General features: G+C 40.6%; 1 protein-coding gene across 4 annotated transcripts in view; it reads right to left on the bottom strand.

Annotated features, from left to right (window-relative positions):
- The window catches only part of Mme (membrane metalloendopeptidase), a 123,553-nt gene that overhangs the window by 26,038 nt on the left and 81,427 nt on the right, over window positions 1–16,088 (bottom strand). For all 4 annotated transcript variants that reach the window (XM_027933692.2, XM_071615551.1, XM_071615552.1 and 1 more), the window contains exons 9-16: window positions 12,892–13,026; window positions 10,939–11,040; window positions 9,342–9,478; window positions 9,140–9,233; window positions 7,918–8,046; window positions 6,934–7,032; window positions 4,331–4,411; window positions 2,208–2,311 (exon numbers count right to left, since the gene is read on the bottom strand). In XM_027933692.2, the coding sequence (XP_027789493.1) occupies window positions 2,208–2,311; window positions 4,331–4,411; window positions 6,934–7,032; window positions 7,918–8,046; window positions 9,140–9,233; window positions 9,342–9,478; window positions 10,939–11,040; window positions 12,892–13,026 (881 nt within the window). The remainder of the gene's footprint in view (window positions 1–2,207; window positions 2,312–4,330; window positions 4,412–6,933; window positions 7,033–7,917; window positions 8,047–9,139; window positions 9,234–9,341; window positions 9,479–10,938; window positions 11,041–12,891; window positions 13,027–16,088) is intronic.

The following is a 16,088-nucleotide window of genomic DNA, read 5'->3' as shown; positions in this document are numbered from 1 at the left end:
AACTGGAGTAAATTATATTCCAGGCTTGTATGATTATGTCAAAATGGACCCCAATATTATGTGTAACTATAAGGTACTAATAAAACAAACAAATAAATAAATAGATAAATAAATAAACTGTAACTAAAAAAAATGAGTCTATAGTTTGGGTCTTGGTACCTACGGTATGGAGGTTTGGGGGAGACAGATAGATATAGGGAAAAAAGATGATTAAATTTGCCTAGATGGCAAATCTGGGTTGGTGGGATCATGAGGATCCACATATCAGCCAGACCTATGTGCCCAGAGCTCAGCACATGGACCTGGGCAAATCCTTGCAAATCCTTGCCTGTGATGATGATGCAGAGGGGGTCAAGAAGCATAGGAGTTTGCCCTGCGAGTGCAGGGAGAAGAAAACACCCAGAACTCTCCTATTTGATGAACCAAATTCCTTTAATCAATGCCCTGAAGCTGTTGCATATCCTTGTTTGCCTGAGCACCCTATAAAGCGGCCTGCGGCAGCCAATAGCCTCATCTCTGTCCCCACAACTTTGGGCATAGACTGGTGTCTCTCCTGCAGGAAGCTGGGAATGAGGATCTTGAGCAACCCAGGTACCAAGGGCTAGGTGGGCCAAGCCGAGGCCATGCACTTGTCTCTGAATGTGCACCATGGGGACCTGACCTTGATGCTACATGAGGGAAGAAAACAGGACTGTGAAGCAAAGTGAGCCACAAACCTTCCTGTAAAAAGCCACAGTAAAATAAGAAGCACCTTCACCGTGCCCCATCCTACAGGCCTGGTCCAGACCACACTGCCCTTGCTGTTAGAGGGTTTCTGAAGATTTGGGAACAGACATTAAATCTCAAATCTAGCTTGTCAAATTAAATGCATCATCTCGTGAAAAAATCCCATAAAACTAAATACCAACAAGAATGATACAAAAAGAAACCAACACTAAGCCAGGGCCTCCTGCTCTGGGGTGGGGTGGTACTTACGAAGTCCAGTACCTGGGTCCCAGTCACAGAGCAAATGCATTACAGAACAATCTAAGGAGACCGAGTTGGAGAAGGCAGGTTTTTTTTGGTAATGTTTCCCCAGATGATTCCAATGTGCAGCCAGAGTTTTGCATTTCTATACTCAGTATACAGGCAAAGATTTTAAAAAAAAGAAGCTGGCAAGGTATGGTAGAGAAGACCGGAGAAGTGACATTGTACCATGATTAACAGAACCTCATGGAAAGGACCCCAAAGTCTACAGACGCACACATGCCGTTGATCAGTATTCATTAAAACACTGTGTTCAGTTCTGGCTTTTGATTATCCATCTTAAGGAGAGAGAGGCTCAGAGAAAATGAATACATATGTTGAAAGGGAAGACGCAGTGTAAACTATATTAAAAATGACTACAGAATGAAGACAACCTTATTGACTTCAAAAGAAAATATCAAGCAGTAATTCAACTATTTTTAAAATCATTAAAAAAAATCTCAATCTTAGGGGTGTGGGTTATTTCAGTCGGAAAGACTTTAACAATATCTGTTGGTAGACACTTTACGGTGCTATAAGTATTAAATCTAAGTATATGTATTTTAAAAGAAATAATAACATTCAGTTCTAAGTGCCAGAAAGGAACAGCCCCTGCTCTCCAGAGGTGGGGAGCCTGGGGAGAAAAGGGCCACCAGAACAGCTCTGGGGACTCGGGTGCACAACAGGCACACTGATAAAGAGGTTAGATGCGTCCCTTAAATGGAAAAATAAACACTGCTCATATGAAGTACTGATGTCACTAAGGAGCAATCAAAGCTCCCTAAAGACTCCTTCTGGTATTTCCTGCTTGACTACAGCAGGGTTAAAAAAAAGTGCTTCGTGAGCCAATCCCGGAAGGGGATGGAGTTGTTGGAGGTCTGATGGGTTGAAAAAGGTGGGCTGTCAGCAGAAGAAAATTCCAGGAGGAGGCTTGAAGGAGCTTTGGGTTAACCTAGCTAAGGTGTCTTGATAACACCTTGCCCATGACTAGCTGTGGGGGGCAGGCAAAGGTGTTGAAGGGACGGGGAAGTTAAAGGTAACCCTCAGGAAAAAGCTCACACTTGGCTAAATTCCTGACCCATGTTAAAGTCCTCTAAGCTGCTCCTAGAGGACACTGTACTCTCACGTTCTAGGCACCTGGGGTAGGAAGAGGAGGAAAAGGACCTCCTCTGATGAATACGTTGGAAATAGAATCTACGTACTCGTCCTTGTCCACCTTTTCCCGGAGCTTCTTCAGCTGTTTACTTTGGATGAATTTCAAATTTTGAATTATGTTCTCAAAGTATTCATCTTCTTTGTAGTTCAACTATAACAAATAAAAGATTTGGGGGAGAATTATTAAAGCCAGTATCTGCAAAAGTTTCACTAGAAAACACATTTTATTAAATCCGTTACTTGTATTTGGGGTAAAAAATGGGAGTTCATAACCCACTTGAATCAAATGTATGGAAGATGATATGTCATGAGCTTTGTAATGTTTTGAACAACCAATTAAAAAAAAAAACTAAAAAAAAAAAAAAAGAAACAGCATTGAAAACTTATCAAAGGAGGGTTTATTTCCAATTAGCTTGGTGCTAGAGTAGAAGTCAGCACTATTCTAGATGGATCATGGCTACATCTTATTCTTTTGTAATTAATCAAGTGAAACAGGGTCAGACAAGCCTTGTGAAGCGATATGAATCCTCACATCACAGATGAGGATAAGAGCACATCCTTATTTAGCACCTACTGTGTGCCTAGCAAAGAGTCCAGTACTTTAAACACATATTATACTCATTAATCCTCATGGTAATCCCCAGAACTAAAGGATGTCATCACCAGACAGTTTAGTCACTCACCCAGATCTAAAGCAGTAGAGGATTGTGGGTGGGACTGCAAATTAGTACAACCATTCAGCGGAGCAGTATGGAGGTTCCTCAAAAGACTAGAAATGGAACCACCATATGACCTAGATATCCCATTCCTTAGTATTTATCCAAAACAATTAAAATCAGTATACTACAGGCACATCAATGTTTATAGCAGGACAACTTGCTATATCCAAGTTTTGGAACAAGACCATGGGTCCGTCAATGGAATGATAAATATTTTATATATATATATATATATATATATATATATATATATATATATATATATATATACACACACACACACACACAAACACACAATAGAGTACTACTCAGCTATAAAGAAGAATGAAACCATGGCATTTGCTGGTAAATGGATGGAACTGGAGAACATTAAGCTAGTGAAATAAGCCAGACTAGGAAAGTCAAAGGTTGAATGTTTTCTCTCCTATGGAGAAACTAGAGAGAAATAAGGAGTTTAAAGAAAAGGCAGGGTTGGGGAATCCCATGAAAATAGAAGGGAGATCAGTGAAGTGGAGGAAGGAGGTATAGCGGGAGGGAGGAGGTTTGGGAAAAGGGGGGAACTGCATAATGAAATTGACCCAATTATGCTAAATACATGTATGAATATACCATGGTGAACTTCACCTTTGTGTATATTTGTAATGAATAATACTTAAAAAAAAATAAATAAATTTTAAAAATGTGGTGGAACCGGGTGGAGCCCAGGGAGCTTGGTGTAGGGTCCCTGCTCATCCACCACATTTGCCACTGCCCTTGCGTCACAGGGACCTGGGACGTGCAGTCTGCAGATAGTTTATTTAAGAGAAAGTCAAACTTTTCTGCAAAAGGAAAGGAGCACATGCAAACCTCCCTGTTAGACTAGCAGTCAGGGGCCGAGAGTCACTGTCATCCTGAATCCTGGAAGCTTCACTTGGCTGACACCTGGATGCCAGGCGGTGACAGGTGGTGCTTCAGGTGAGCAGCTGTAGTGACCCTGATCAACTCTTCTCTTCCAACTGATATGATACCAGGGGACAATGAAATGGCTTCTGGTTCTCAGAGACTGTTTACTTTGTTTGTTCAGCAGAGGAGGCGTGACTTGGTTTCCACAAGGAAACCAAGGAAGCAGAAGGATCCTGAGGCTGTGACTGCAGAGACCTGGATAAGATGAGCTGAGGCCTGTCCTTCACACCTTGATGTCCCCACCCATGCTCTCCAAAGAGTTTCCTCACTGTGCTTAAAATGGAATGTGCACAGAGCAAAGTAACAAAGACCAAGCGTCCAGGCTCAAGAAACAAAGGGCTGAGACAAATATAGCCTGGCGACAGTGTAAAAGCCTTTATATAGCTTTATATATATAACCTAAGACCTACGGTTTTAGGTTATTCACCTAATTTCTGGAATCCCCTAGCTAGAAATGACATTGCCACCAGCCCCAGATGTCACTAGCCAGAGTCACTGCAGAGACTTACCTGGAGGTATTCATTATTCAGTTTGTTATCATTTGAAATAATGTCATCAGGGTAGCCGATCCTTTCTTTAATTGCCAGGGCCTATGAAACATATAACACTGAAAGTCAGGATTATTATGCAACTTTCAAATACACAGGTTACAATATGCCCATGACCAGCCATTGAACAGCTCAATCCATACTGTTTGCAAAAAGAGTATCTGATAACACTGGACCCCAGTTCTTTGCAATGGCTCCTTCCCTGGGTTAAAAAATAAACAAAAATCAGGTTTGAAATTTATCTTCTAATACCTTATTACAGGCTGCAGCTTTCCCAAGAAAACCAAAATGGAAACCGACAGAAATCATCATTCCGCATGTATTGTATTTCTATGAACCTTATTCTCAGAAAGACTTTTCTCTTCAATTTTATAGGAGTAATATTTAGAGCTTCCATTCTCGCAAGATATAATTATCTTTCCACTTCATTGATTTGGCTGAGAAAACAGATAAGGGCTTCTTGGGTTTAGTGTTAATATTCTTCCTGAATATTGGTTCCTGGAGTTTTTATGTTCTCCAAAGTCAGTGTGCCTGTCTGCCCAAGGTAAATGAGTGACAGTAATTAAACAGGCAGAAAACAGAGTTTTCCTGTCAGCCCAGCTCATATGTACCTTGGGAACTTGATTTATTTAAATTTTTGTTACTTTAAAAATATTTTACTTACTCTGATTATTTCATTATTATCGCTTGTTAACTACTTGCTATTTCTAATTTTTAAATTTCTTTCTTTTGTCACAGACATCTGTCGTTGTTAAATAATCTAATGAGTTTCGTTTTTTCATGGAGAATGAGGCCTATATCTCTGAGATTTTGGTTTGTCATCCAATGAGTGTCTTGTTACAAATCTGTTGCATAAGCCCAGGATTTCCCCTGGTGCCAGGCAGCAAACGTGCCACTGTGGTCACTTAGACCAAGCCCATTTTCTTGCAAGTGTACCCAGTACTGGCTCTATGCAGATCCACCCCTCATAGACATTTCCCCATGTGTTCTCAAGGGCACCCATCCTACAGACAGTAAAAGGTACTACAAAAAAATAAAAAAAAGACTTGCTATTAAGAACTTTGGGTAAATACTGAGGGAAGAACAGCAAGCTGCTTTCCTTGTCGCAGGACTTCTTAGAATGAAAACAGGTTCGATTCTAAGGTTAGCATCTTGGGTTACTGTAAGTATCTAACAAGAGGATTTTTTGATTTATTCATTCACATCAAGATGTTCACATCCTCACCAAGAACCAGGTACTTTGTACAGGGCTGAGGATACAATCCTGGATAACATTTCCTGCCCCCACAGAGCTTATTACAAGGAGCAGTGATAGCTAGGCAGTGAAAGAAATACAAACATATGTTAGTATGGTGCCATGGAATCATGTTAGAAGCACACACCTAACAGGGGAAGCCATCCATAGGAGCATTTCCTAAACTCTTTGGACTACTGGTCTCTGGTGGAACAAGGGGTAGGTCCAGTGTTTAGTGACACCATTTTGGAAATGCTGATCTAGAACAATCCCAACTGGTTATCTCAAAAAGAATCACATCAGAGACAGCTAAGTCATCAAAGAACCAGCACAGCCAGAGGGACTGGTGATGGGAAGATAGATGCACTGTCAGCTTACTCCATGGGCTTACCCGACCCAGGACTCCTGAGAGAGCGGAAAACGAATACTACCTCCATGTGACTTAATTTTGAAAGAGAACTAGACCAGAGGTGGATTGTAGTAGGTTTTTTATGGACTCCAATATCAGTTCCAAGAAAGGCCTGCTCTTCCTGTTACTCTAACTGCAGGGGAATACTCGAGCAAGTGGATGTTGCTCTGGAGGCAGATTGGGATTTTACAGGTTCCACCCCCTCCCTGGATTTTTTAGTGATAAAGACAAATGATCACAGCAAACTCAAGCCTAGAATTCCTTAGGAATCTGGTGATTTATTCTTATGCAAGATATTACAACTTCCAGGAAAAGCTGCATCTGAAGGGTAAACCAGAATAATTATAAAAAGGTTTCTTTGATATGCCTTTAACTGCAGATGGTAAAACAGGTGAATAATGCACCACATTTCATTATCTTGAACAGGAACTTAGTATTTCCTCCTGTGTAGCTCATGCAAAAATGTTTAACTAGAAATTTACACATCATACTGTAATGGGACATCTTGAAGAATGTCATTGAGCCATTGGTAGGAACATTTCAGGTCATATTTTATAGGAGGATCAAAATATGAGCCACTGAAATATTATCCTTTAATTCTTTATTTGCTCTATATATTTTCCCAAATCCCCCTTACAGGAAAGGGAAATGTCAGCGCTTTAGTTTAAAGTTTTAAACTAGGTAGGCATGGCTGTTGGAAATGCTGATCTAGAACAATCCCAACTGGTTGTTCTACAGAGACAAAAGGTGAAAATCACAGGACAAATGTTTCTGCCGTGAGCACCGTTCCTGGAGACGCTGACTCTTAGAGGAGACTGTGGTTCCCTCATGCATTCTATGATCATGTCTTTTCCTGACTACGTCTAGGGTTCCCCTTTCCCTGCACAGAACTTTCTCTCTGCCGGTTCTTCTTGATCTTACCTTTTCTTCAGCTTTCTTTTTCGTTTCAGCATCCATCCAAGTGAGGTCATCTAAAGTCTGAATAAACACTTCCCGGATCTGTGCAATCAAATCCTCAACCTCAGATCCAAAGAACAGAAGCCAAATTTAAGCCATTAATTCATCCTTTGTAACATGGGTATTTTTTGTCATTTGTTGTTTTGTGATGCTGGGGATCAAACTTAGGGCCTTGCACATGCTAAGCAAGTGTTGTACTACTGAGCTGCAGCCCCTGCTCCCATAACACAAATTAAAAAAAAACCAAAAAAAAAAAAAAACCAGAGCTACACACTGTCTTGATATGACCTGATGCATCAAAACATACACATTTACAGACAAACTATGATGCGGACAGATGTATATATGGGATTATTATATTTCAAAGCAATATTGCTACTAATATTCCTGATTACATAGATATTAACATGAACATTGATTAAAAAAAAAACTTCCAAATGTAATGGTTCCCATTATCATTACAAGAACTAACAAAACGTTAGCTGTCACTGCCATCAGTGATTTAGTTAAGCATTTGAAGTAGCATTTCAACAAATTCTGCCAACACAGCATTAAGTTCTACTGTCTTCATTCCAGAAACAAAGGGGTGAAGTTGTTATACTTCCAACACACTCTGGCTTACTTCCTATGTGTTTAAGAGAGCCCTAGATCTTGGTCCTCGTTGATCTTGGCAGAGTTCATAAATGACTGTGGGTAGAACGTGACAGCTACGCTAAACACTCAAATTTGGAAAATAGACTGTTGTGTTGAACTGGACAGTACAGGGCCAGGCACATAACCAGACTCCTGGGGGACAGAGGAAGAGATTCATTAGGAAACAGGGGCCTAGTGGGATTCAGAGCTTCTCTGGCAGGTTGGTAAAATTCTAGCTGTGCTTTTGTGACTGCCCACCATGCGGGCAGGCTGACGGAGCACTGTAGCCGGTGGTGACTGTCCCAAAAGCCTTACCACGTGCTTACTCTCCCCAGCAAACGCTGCCTCCACATACAGCCTTCCCACTGCGTTTTCCATATTCCCGTTGACATAGTTTGCGCAGCGTCTCCAGGTGGCGGTTTCAGCTGTTGTGCCATAAATGGCCTAGAAGAGAGAAAAAGAAAATGCCCCTTAACCAGGAGCTGAGGGCCAGTGCACAGGCTGCACACGCCTCTACCCTCCATGCCCCAGGTGACTTCTGGCCACAGTGCTCACTGCCCACTAGGCTGGTGACCCTAGCCCACCATCGAGTGCAGTCCCACTGGAACGTTCACTTAAAGTGATCTGAGAACAAGGTATATTTCCAGAGGCACGTCCCAGCAGAACTTTTGGCTATTATAAGTTAATATCCTTCTAGAGAGCTTTAGGGAAAAATATACATCATGTCTACACTGCATAAACATAAACGGGAAGAAATGTTCAATGGATGTAACAGGGGAGATCTTATACCCAAGAAAACGCATTTCTGCTTTTTAATGGTTTATCTGAGCTTCTAGTACTTAAGAAAATCTGTGCATGTATATAAATTGAAGTATCATTAAGGGGATTCACCTAGGTAAGGGAAATTGAGCACAATACTATTTTGTATTCTTGAATTTTAAACATGTGTGACTATATTATCTTTTTAAGGGTAAAAACTAGAACTTGCAGAGTTTTATTTATTTATTTTTTTGCACCAACCAATATATCTTCTAGAATTTCGCCTTCCTCAATCCCTACTGCCCGCTCTCCTGGCAACAGAACTGAAATGATGACCCTTTACATAATGTACGTACAGCCTCAGGAAAGCTTCTGAGTTCTAGTTCTGGCTAGGTATAGTGTCACTGGACTGTCCACATCAAGGAAGTCCATCTGAGCTAATGGTCCAGGGGCACCTGAAAAGAAGTGATTTGAGAAGGCACCCCTGCAACAGCTTCTAGCACAACCACAACTGACACCGGTGCCACAGTCTTCCCTGAACTGCTCACATAATCACAGTTAATGCCTTTCAGGGCCAAGTGACCACCATGTCATAGGACTGACAAAGTCCAGGAAGACCAACCTCTTTCTAGCCATCGCATCCTCAATACGATCACCAAGACCTGGCAGCTTGTCACTTGGCAGTGATCACCACATCCTAGCAGTAGACACACCAAGCCTTCAAAACCAAGAGCTCTTTATGCTTTAAGTCTTAAGAAAAGAGAGATTTTTTCTTCACCTTGCGGAAAGCATTTCTGGACTCCTTGTAGGTTCGGTTGAGGCTGCTTACAAGATCCATTATGAACCTCCAGGACATTAAATTTTGAAGATCTCTGTATAAAAAAACCCACCACCCAGCAACAGAAAAGATGAGGCTGCAGAGCTTCTACAGAGTGATATGCAATGCAAACTTTGAGGGTGTGGCACCCTGACATACCTACCTGGCAGAATATTTGGTAAGAATAGGCTTAAGTTTGGTTAAATATTCTGGAGCATAAACAACCACATCTTCCTCGTTTGGAATACTAATATTCACAGTTGACATGATTTCGTTTGTGAAATCTGACCAGCTGAAAGGCTGGAAGAAAAGCAGACACAGAACATTCAGTGATCATGCATTTCTCTTCTGGGCTCTGAGATCCCATTATAGTCAGACAGTCAGACATGGAGGCATGTCAGCCGCGTCACCACGTGATTATCACAATGGCCAGTCTGTCATTTGTTTGGGATATTTCCTCAGTTGTTTCAATTAGCTTTTGAATAAAAATTAGTTCTGTAACCTGATTATTTAGATAGCGGAATTCAACCGCCCACTGAAGAGCAAACACAAGGCTCACAGAAAAAACAATCAGAAAATAGAAGGAAAAGAAAACTTAGCTTTCAAACTAAAACTTCAGTTTATGCAAATACAGAAAGGTGTATAGGGTGTTTTGTCTTTGTACTCCATACAGGTATGGTTATGTCAAAATGAATCTCAGTATTACGTGTAACTACAGTGCACTCATAAAAACGTAAAAAGTTGGTATTAATAAACAGGTCCTTGCAACACAGTAATGCACCTGTGTAGAGATCCTGCTGCAAATGAAAACATGCTTAGTGCAGAGGTATGGGATGCTCTGGAGCCCAACAGAAGGGCAGGTTTCAAGCTATTCATGTCAGGCCCTTGAACACGTGGTCGGCATGTTCCAGAAGCTAAGGTGAGAGTTGCCAAGAGATGGAACTTATCATTCTTTAAATGGTGAGTTGAGCATGCCTAAGATGGTCAGTATCTTGGACCCTTCGCTATGCACACACTTAGTAACTTAGGGTGCTGTACTGTATTTGTGACTTCCCAAAACATACCACCAAACACATTGTATTAAAAGTTCTACATACAAAATGTCAAACTCAGTATGTTACACCCTTTAAAAAGTCCTCATTAATGAGAATCAGTGCCTGAGGGAATTCTGTCACCAACTGTGGGACATGCCACGTTTCCATGGATGTGCCTCATGTCCCATCTGTGTGCATCATCTAAGATGCAGGAGCCACTGCCCAGCCCAGGGAGAGGTGAATCCAAGAGACATTTCTCCTCTCATTTCTGCCTCTACTTCTCTTTGTTGTTCTGAACACTGCTATAGTGGTTGGATAGGAATCTGGAATGTCCTGTGACTTCCCTGTTTCACTGTCTGCCAGCCAACAACCAGTGACTATAGCAGTCCCTCAGAGAGGTCTTCACTTTCTCCAAACCCTCTTCTACCACAGTGTCTAATATTATTGCCTACCTGCCTTGAGAGGAATTTTACCTTTGAAATTCATTCTAACTAAATATAAATATGCAATAAGCCATCAAATAATATATAATTATGACTTCAGAGAGTCTTTCTTCAGGTGCTATCACGAACTCAAGTGGCTGGTGTCCTCTAAATTCATTCTGGAGTTTGGTTTATTTCAAATCAATAAGAAATAAACAAAATTCTAAAAAGATAGTATTTTATATGGCAGGTTTCAATTTTAGGAAATGGTTCAGGAAGAGGGCACATAAAATTTGCTACTTACCTTCCCATTGATCTCTAGTGAAAAGTTATTCTGCACCTGGGCCAATGTCATTTTGTTATAGAGAGCCATTGGGTCATTTCGATCTTCAGGTTTAGACGTTGCCTGTGGATATAATTTTTGATCATTGTTTTAGAACTACGACCTTCTTTAGAAAACTATCACTATGAATAACAGAAACAGAAATATAAGTATCATACAGTTTGATTTGGTTTCTATATTGTACTTGTTTTGTAATTTATTTTGTCTTACGACAAACTTAAGAGATTTTGTGTGTAGTTAGTGACAATGATTGATATCTGGTTGCAAATGAAGCTTAAAATTCTTCAAAAATATTATGCTAACTGCCCAAGCCACATAGGCGATGTATATGGGCTCTGGTTAATGGGAGCTCAGTGGTCTCTGCATTGTTTCATATTATGGCTTTTGGGGAGAGATCTCAGATACTCTGCCTCCCACTCCTAACCTATCACTCAGTACCCTAGTTGAAATTTAGCCAAGAAAACCAAAGTGCCATAGTGGCTACAAGTTGCAGCAAGTGGGACAGAAAAGTCCTAGCATGGCCCAGAGCCAGGCCATAAGCCGAGGGGAACAGCAGCACATGCAGCTGTTGGGCCGTCTTCTCGTCCTGCCCAACTTGTCTCGTGCTCTACTTTTTTCCTATTTTTTTCCACTGATTTCAAAACAGGAGAAAAAAAATTATGATAGTAACTCCCAATTAGTTGTCAAAATGAGCAAAATCAAATTTAAGTGAAAAGGGACAAAAGGTGAAGGCTTAACTGGGAATTATTCCTCAGTGACAATGGCTCCAAAGTCCCCTGCAGGTAACTTATTACTCATTTACCAAAAACAAGTGTCACTGAACATCACCTGCAGGAAGCACGGGTGCTGAGCACTGCTTCAAGATGACAAGGACCCAATGCCAACCTCAGAATTCAAAACGGGGCAAAAATGCAGTCCCAGAGAATTCTGAGGTGACAGAATTACCACTGCTGAGCCAAAGCTGGTCAAAAGGGGACATGGGCCGGGAAAGCGGAAGTGGTAAAATCCCAGGGCAGGAAACTATTCTCTTCCAGCAATTCTGTTCCCAGCAGAGAACCACATGTCCCCGATCACACTGTCATGCCTCATGCCTCACGACGGTGGTTCAATGTCAGCTGCTGCTCTAGGCAGTCTGTCTCTGATTAGGGGTCTGTGGTTTCATGTAGCCCCAGAAAGCCAAGAGTGCCCTCCCAGAACTTCACCCAAGATTCTGATGAGGCCAGATGGCAGCAGTGGTTGGTGGGGACCTGTGGGTGGAAGGTGGTTGTTTATAATGTCACTGAGCTCTGTGGTCTTAGACCGAATCTGAGCAGGGGGTCAATGAGTAACCTGAATGCCCCATGGACCACAAGGCTCCTCAGTGGACTGTCAAGAAGAAAGTGCAAACTCAGACTCCATGAGCGGAGTGTGTCTGGGGCCAGAGAAAAACACATCCTGTGGCTCCTTGGCTGCTCTGGTGGTCTTCGGTGAGGCAGCCTGCCAGTCTGAACTCAGTGGTGCCACACTGACCATGAGCATGTGCACTTCTTAGCAAATGGATGGAGACTATTTTAAATTAAAACGTAATAAAATTGTTGAGAAAACTAATGTAGCTTTGCATGTATCTGAGTCTCAAGGCATCTAAAAGTCTGACTGTGATGGCAGGATCTTGATGTAACCACTTATAATGATTAAGTGCATCTTGTTCACATTTGTCAAATCTAGCATGTCTCTTGGATGATGAGAACCCAGTTTATTATAAGATCCTATAGCTCCAAAGATCTTCTAGAAGTCAATGGTCCATCACCATGGTAAACATTTTTATCACTTGGTTAGAAAGTTACACTTTTACCCTTAAACTATGATAGGGGAAAGAAAAAAAAAAGGGGGGAGTGTTGACATTATTCAGTATATCAGAAAAAAATTGTGTTTTACATTGGCAATTTCTTTTTCCAATTCCATAACTCTATTCATTTCTGAAGAAATCTGCTTTTCATCAATAGGCAATCCTTCTTCCAGACGAATCAATTTGGCCACAGAAATCATAAAATCCACATATGCTGTACACGCCTGCAAGAAATAAACAGCAAATTGCTAGAGAAACTTCTAAATATTCATCATAACTCTTCAGTAAAAACTGGTTTTCAATTCATGTTAATATTTGGTAGCAGATAAAGCACAGTAAAATAGAAATCCTATCCTAAGTGCCAGAAGAAATGACCTGCACAGATTCTTAGAAGGTCGATGCGTCTTTTAATTAGAGCTTAAAGCAAAGTAATAAAGTGTCACTTTGAAAGTACTAAGTAATTTATAGCTATCAGCAATTAAAATAAAGCATGATCTCATCTTGTTTAAAAAATTACTCAAAACTGAACTCCCTGGCACCAGCTTTTCTTCTGGTAAAGCAGGCGAATGTGACCAAGAAAAACACACCATACAACTTGGGGCTGGGCCAAGCCTCCTATATTCCAAGACCGGGTACCTAGGGGAAGGCTAACGTGTGTGCCATGAGGTGCTTCACCTTTTCAGTTTTGAGAGGGTTTTATATTCCTACTATTCAATCAGAAGTGAAAGAGGAACCTCTGCTGCCTGACTGCCATGTCCTGAGCTGCTCTCCACCACCATGCCCTTCCGCCATGTTGTTCTGCCTCCACCAGAGCTTGGAGTCAGCTGACCATGGACTGAACCTCTGAAACCACCTTAGACTGTACTTTAAACACACCTAAAATTGACATGGAAAAAACTCCTAGGAGGGCAATTAGGTCTTGGAGATTTCATATTTGCTCATGTGAAAGGACTAAAAACAGAAGTGAGCATGTATAAATCTGAGCATTCACTTGGACTCACCATTACCGGTAATGGTGTCGGCTATGTTTGTATCAAGAAAATTAAAGACGGTGGCATCACTGACCCAATTAAAACCACCTGGGTGGGGGATCTTATTGAATTCATCAATGGAGAAAATATCATTGGATGGTGTCACTATGAAGTTGCTAAGAAGTTAAAGGAAATTTTAAAAAAGAAGAATTCTTTACCATGAAGTTAACAGAGACTACACAGGCATTTGAAATAGGATCAAGGTCAAAAGCTGGAAGGTTGTTCACAAAGTTGGTGCTGTAAGAGGGACACTTGGTCTGAAGGTCAAAATGTCCTGCCACTGTGGAAGAAATGGTGTGAAGAGAACCCAGAATTGAAACACAGTGGACAGAAAACCAGACTACCAAAAAATTTAAAAAACTTAAAAGAATATTAAAAATACCCAAACATGTTTTTTACTGAAAATTTTAATAATAATTTTAGGAAGAAAAAATGTTTTATATCAATACACAAAATAAAAACTGTCTTAAAATTATTATCCCACAGTTATCTCATCCTTATAAAGTTTCCTTTTTGATATTTTTATAATATACACATCATATAATACATGTGTGTAATTCGTAAAAAAAAATATATATATATATAATAAAGTTAAATAAAAAGTAAATAACAACAAAAAAAGAGGAATCCTCATGTTGCTCATCAGTGTGAAGACACATCTGAATTGACAGTGGTTCAATATCAACCTAAAACCAATAGGGAGATAAAAAATATTTGTCAAACAAGGGTTAAGCAAAATGAGCAGGGCACAGTGGTGCATACCTGTAGTCTTAGCAGCTCAGGAGGCTAAGACTGGAGGATCATGAGTTCAAAGCCAGCCTCTGTAATGTATCGAGGCTCTAAACAACTCAGCGAGACCCTGTCTCTAAATAAAATATAAAAAGGGCTGGGGGTGTGGCTCAGTGGTTAAGTGTCCCTGAGTTCAATCCCAGTATGGGGAAAAAGAGAGAGAGAGAGAGAGAGAGAGAGAGAGAGAGAGAGAGAGAGAGAGAGAGAGAGAATTAAGCAAAATGTATTATTATCAGTGTGGAAGTCAAGAGGTTTAGATACTGCCTGTCTATGATCTTTATCCCTGTGGAGAGGAGCCCTTTCCTTCCATGAATGCGCTGTAATAATCTAGGACTCTGCCTAGCCTCTCATCTATCACCCAGCTACTCAATAGCATAAACTAGTTTTCAGCTGTGAGTCTGTATTAAAAACCTAGTCACTAAGGTAACAGGAATGAAAAGATAATTTTATACATCTTCTTGATAACTCCATTCTTTTCCTATTAAAAGGTAATCAGAACTCTTGTTTTGCTTGGGAGTAAATAAGTATGTCTGACTTCACAACTCATGGGACCAACTTATTCCAAAGTATAAACACAAAGTGCTTTGAATTAACTGTATTTCAAAGCATACAAATCCATCTGCCTTCAGCAGGGAATCACTACTGGCTATGAAGGAGATGGTAATGTGAATTTTCCAATATCAATGTACTGAGATTTTCTTTACTATATGAGATGCTTTTTTGTTAATGAGGTGAGCAGACAATAACAGGATCCTCCTGAGTGCTTTGTTGCTTCTACTTCAATATCTTTATCTTCCCAGATGTATTTAAAGACCCTGGGACTTGGGTGTAAGGCAAGCTCTAGAACTCTGGACCATGCTTCTGGCCTGCTGAACTGGGACAGTTTCTCAGGAAGCTGGTTGATATGGTCTCACTACCTTCTTGGATGAGTACTCATCTAGTTCTGTGGAATACTCTCTCCTCCTTTACCTACTCCACTGTGACTGACTGACCTATGTCTTAGCATTTTGATTATCTTTCCTGGCTTCTGGAATTATCTCATAGTTGTCAGAAATAAGCATACCACTGCAATTAAATCCTTTTTACAAGACATGATTCTGCCATAAAGTTTTAGTTTTCTTCCTTAAGATGCTGGGATAGGGAAAATGCCAAAGAATTTTAATTGCTGTGATATGGGGAGAAAGTATTAACCCATATTTAAACATTTAATAGTACACTGGCCAGGTTATTTTAAAAATTGAATTTTTCTTTCTTTTCTTTTCTTTTTTTAAAATGACTAAGAGAGTATTTAGTTGTCAGGACACAGGCCAGAGTCAGTGGCCATGATGACGGGCCTAAGTCAGTTTCTGAAAAAGAGAGTCAGTGATACTTTGGTTAAAAAAGAATCCACCAAAATATCTATGTAGCCCTTCCTTAAACAAAACAAAACAAAAACTCCAGCATATCCCAGCATTTATAAAAACAGT

Source organism: Marmota flaviventris, chromosome 8 (assembly GCF_047511675.1).
Source record: "Marmota flaviventris isolate mMarFla1 chromosome 8, mMarFla1.hap1, whole genome shotgun sequence".
Classification (NCBI taxonomy): Eukaryota; Metazoa; Chordata; class Mammalia; order Rodentia; family Sciuridae; genus Marmota; species Marmota flaviventris.
Note: the sequence above shows the minus strand (reverse complement) of the source record. Positions and strands in the feature narration are given on the sequence as shown.